The sequence below is a fragment of the Pyrus communis genome, chromosome 16 (assembly GCF_041283825.1).
Source record: "Pyrus communis isolate YQ-2024b chromosome 16, ASM4128382v1, whole genome shotgun sequence".
Lineage (NCBI taxonomy): Eukaryota > Viridiplantae > Streptophyta > Magnoliopsida > Rosales > Rosaceae > Pyrus > Pyrus communis.
The window spans coordinates 28,641,687-28,645,442 of NC_142580.1; the positions used below are offsets into that span (position 1 = coordinate 28,641,687).

Consider the following 3,756-nt stretch of genomic DNA (forward strand, 5'->3'; position numbering starts at 1 on the left):
ATCTTCACTTAGTGGGAAAATACATTTTTTGTTGTTGTTATGTATGACTTTTCTTACTTCTCTCTTTGGGTTACAAGTTTTACAATGGCCTAAACGAAACAAACAAACAAACAGCAACCCAACAGCCCGTCCCCTAGTAAAAACCCTGACCAATAAAAAGTAGATTTGGTGAATGCAAATAAATAATACTTGGCTACTCAAACTTTAATTATAAATACCCTATGTTTATAATTAGAACCGGTTATATTAAAAGTCACTCTGTAAAAGTTATGTATATGCAAAAATTCAATGAAAACCAAGATCGTTTAGTTATTGAACTGTATAAAAATATATAAACGGAAGTGGTAGAAGCATTACAAACTGTCTATTTATTTACTACGTTGGTTGACTAAACGATCTTAGTTTATTTATTATTTTGTAGTGATGATTTTTATAGAGTGATTTATAATAAAAACTGCTCATTACAAGCCCCAAGTTTTGTGAACAAACACAAAGAATTTTAAGTGAGAGTTCATACTCATCATTTAGTAACCGATTATTGTTAAATGAAATCAGAGCAATTCTCCATTAAAAAGTAAAAAAAATTAACAAAAGCACAATAAGATATCAAATCACTATTTAGGTACCTAGCTGGCAGGGTGTTTACAAAATTAAAATAATGAATATATCTAATATTTAGGTACCTAGTTGGCATCATCAGACTTGGGAAAGACAATAATAGTGTTTTGTTTTATAATTTCTGTAGATCAGGTATCTCTTATTGACGGTCAAGTTGAAGCTGCCAATTTATTTATTTTTATGCACAATGATTTAACCATACGTCAACGACTGTGTAGTATGAAATAAGGTAGCCAGCCTTTTTTATCACATTCCATTTGTAGTAATAAGATACTAATTACCATCATAACGATATATAATAATATAAATGAATGAATAAGACGATAACTACAAAATTTTCACACGAGGGTATAGGAGAAGGACAACCAATATAAAAGTGCAGTAGCAATATCACTTTCTGCAACTCAAGATAAAGGAGAAGGGTAAGCTTCCATATTTCTCTACCTGTGAAATTAATCAATAGGGTTTCCTTATTTAAGTTCCATTCCTCAAGTTTCATGGTTAACATTAGGCTGCAACTTCTTGTTTCCTTTTTTTTTTTTTTAACATAAATTGTAAACTGATATCTGACGGTGATTCTCTTGCTCTCCAGGACCATCTTGTCACTAGATTTGATTAAACAGGGGGAACTAGCTGAGCTGCATTAATATGGACGTATCATCAGCCAAATGGTTTTCTGACTTGGTAATTTTCTGGCTTCTGAGTTCTGAGAATACATATGGTGTAATAACAAAATACAGTTTAATTATTAGCAATTAAATTGTAGCTTTTGTTATCTGTGAAGCATTTATATAAATTTATTGTAATATTTTTTTGTTCCAATTTGCAGGGAATGGACTACAGTTACATTCCTCAATGCCACTTGAACAGTATAGATGAAGGGTTTAATGCACATGATATTGGCACTGCCCTTGGGGAGAATTTCAAAGAATCTTTCTCTTCTGAAAGCTATTCCTCTTACTCAACTTTGACAACCAAAAACACCACCACCACCATGACCATCGCATCAAGTGGTGGTTCATCCATTAATGAGACTTCTCATGGCACCAGCTTTGAGAGGCCAGCCAAACTGCTCATGACTAGCAGCTGGAACTCTAGCATCACAGAAAATGTTTCACCAAAACCTTCTTCTTCCTCCTCCCAGATTCTTTCTTTTGAGAACTTGAACTCACCACTGCCTTCCAACCCTCAAAAGTTTTGTAATAAATTCGAGCCTGCGTTGAAGTCAAAGGATGAGGCACCTTCCCAAATTAACATGCAGTTTTCACATGCTCCAGACTATGAAACAAAAGGCTGTAGCCAGGGCACCAAGAGGCCTTGCCCAACAAGTAGAACACCTTCACATGCTCAAGACCACATAATGGCCGAAAGAAAGCGGAGAGAAAAGCTCAGCCAGCAGTTCATAGCTCTTTCTGCGATCGTTCCTGGCCTAAAGAAGGTACTGTATTTTTCTTGACAAAGATGATCAAAACCCCAATTTTTATACAAATTAGTACATGGTTTATTTAACACTTTGACGACAAAGCATATAAATATATGTGTCTGGTAAACATTAGCCATTAGCTCGTTATCTTGTAATGTCAACGAATCATAGAATGGACTCTAACTAAGGATATAATATGTATGTTTATTAACACTGTAATATTTCAATTTCTTGGCTATAGATGGACAAAGCTTCTGTTCTTGGAGATGCTATAAAGCATGCGAAGCAGCTTCAAGAAAGGGTGAAAGTGCTTGAAGAACGATCTAAGAAAAGAACTGTGGAATCCGTGGTATTTGTGAAAAAGTCTCAACTCTCCGCTGATGATGACACCTCTTCATGTGATGAAAACTTTGATGGTTGCGGCCCAGACGAATCTGCACTCCCAGAAATTGAAGCTAGAGTTTCAGAAAAGGATGTATTGATTCGAATCCACTGCGAGAAACAGAAAGGAGTTGTGGTGAAAATACTAAGCGAAATTGAAAAGCTTCAATTATCTGTGGTTAATAGCAGCATCTTCCCATTTGGGGCCTCCACTCTAGACATAACCATTACATCTCAGGTATAACTTGTCGGTTATAACATCATCGAGTTATTAATGCTCTTTTGCCAGACTTTATGTTGCTAGATTGTAAATCTCAATGATTGGTCATGTTGATATTTTGTGAGCCACATATTTACAGTAGCATCACAAACATCTGTCAGAGTTTGGCAAGAGACATTATCCAAACAAAATACATATGTCCTTTTTATAACTGAGTAAATAAAAGTTTGCATTTCACCTGCAGATGGATGATGGATTCAATATGACAGTGAAGGATCTAGCAAGAAAGTTGCGAGTAGCCCTGTTGACGTTCATGTGAGATGCCATATGGGGCAGATATTCTAAGGATTCTGTTTCTGCAACCTGTACATTATCCGAATTACCTAAAATTTATCTTTTCCCAACCCTTTGCTACTAGCTAGCTACTTTTTTCCATACCTGTGATGCGAGTCTCCCTTATTTTCTGACATCCCCCATTTGGGTCTTTATTTTGCCGTGAGGGTTCTTGCTATATGTATTTTCTGGAGGGTTCTTTTTTGTTAGTGTGAAGTATTTAGCTGAATTATGCAAAATAACAATAAGAAAAGGATTGAGGAATGCGAATGTTCTTCTTCTTCAGCAGAAGTTGCAGAGAGGAATATACATTTTTCTTAATGGAAATTGAGCACACACATGTGCATTACATGACAGTTTCCTTAGCTGGATCCATATACAACACATTTGATCTCAGCCACACATCTAGCTAATTTATAGGATCACTACACATGGCTATTTTAGCCTTACATATTGGAGCCTTACACTTGTCATTTTTAAGACTAAGTGCATACACAATTAACATTAAAGGACTTCTTATTTACTCATCAGCTCATTACTTACAATTCTACATTTGTTCTTATTTTTGCGTGGTTGGCTGGTTGCTACCACGTTGAGTTTACCCACCTGCTGTGACAAATAAGGAACCCCATGACTTGGTTTTTAATACAGTCTCTTAAGAGGTTAGAGTTTCATTTTTTAATGAAATATCTTTCTTCTATGTTTTTGGGCTTAGAAACGAAGCTCAAACTTGGTCTATTTTCTTGTATAGGCCTCTTAAGGGAAGGGATCCCTATGTTTT

General features: G+C 35.6%; 1 protein-coding gene across 2 annotated transcripts; it reads left to right on the top strand.

The window, feature by feature from the left end:
- Positions 1–983: 983 nt before the first annotated feature.
- On the top strand, positions 984–3,331 carry LOC137732485 (transcription factor bHLH18). Of its 2 annotated transcripts, none has more exons than XM_088687272.1 (5): positions 984–1,040; positions 1,211–1,302; positions 1,448–2,056; positions 2,283–2,660; positions 2,887–3,331. In XM_088687272.1, the coding sequence occupies exons 2-5, from the start codon at positions 1,267–1,269 to the stop codon at positions 2,959–2,961; spliced, it is 1,098 nt and encodes a 365-aa protein (XP_088543398.1). In that variant the 5' UTR covers positions 984–1,040; positions 1,211–1,266; the 3' UTR covers positions 2,962–3,331. The 2 variants fall into 2 exon arrangements, with proteins under 2 accessions (XP_088543398.1, XP_088543399.1); XM_088687273.1 differs by lacking the exon at positions 984–1,040 and adding an exon at positions 1,045–1,118.
- Positions 3,332–3,756: the final 425 nt, after the last annotated feature.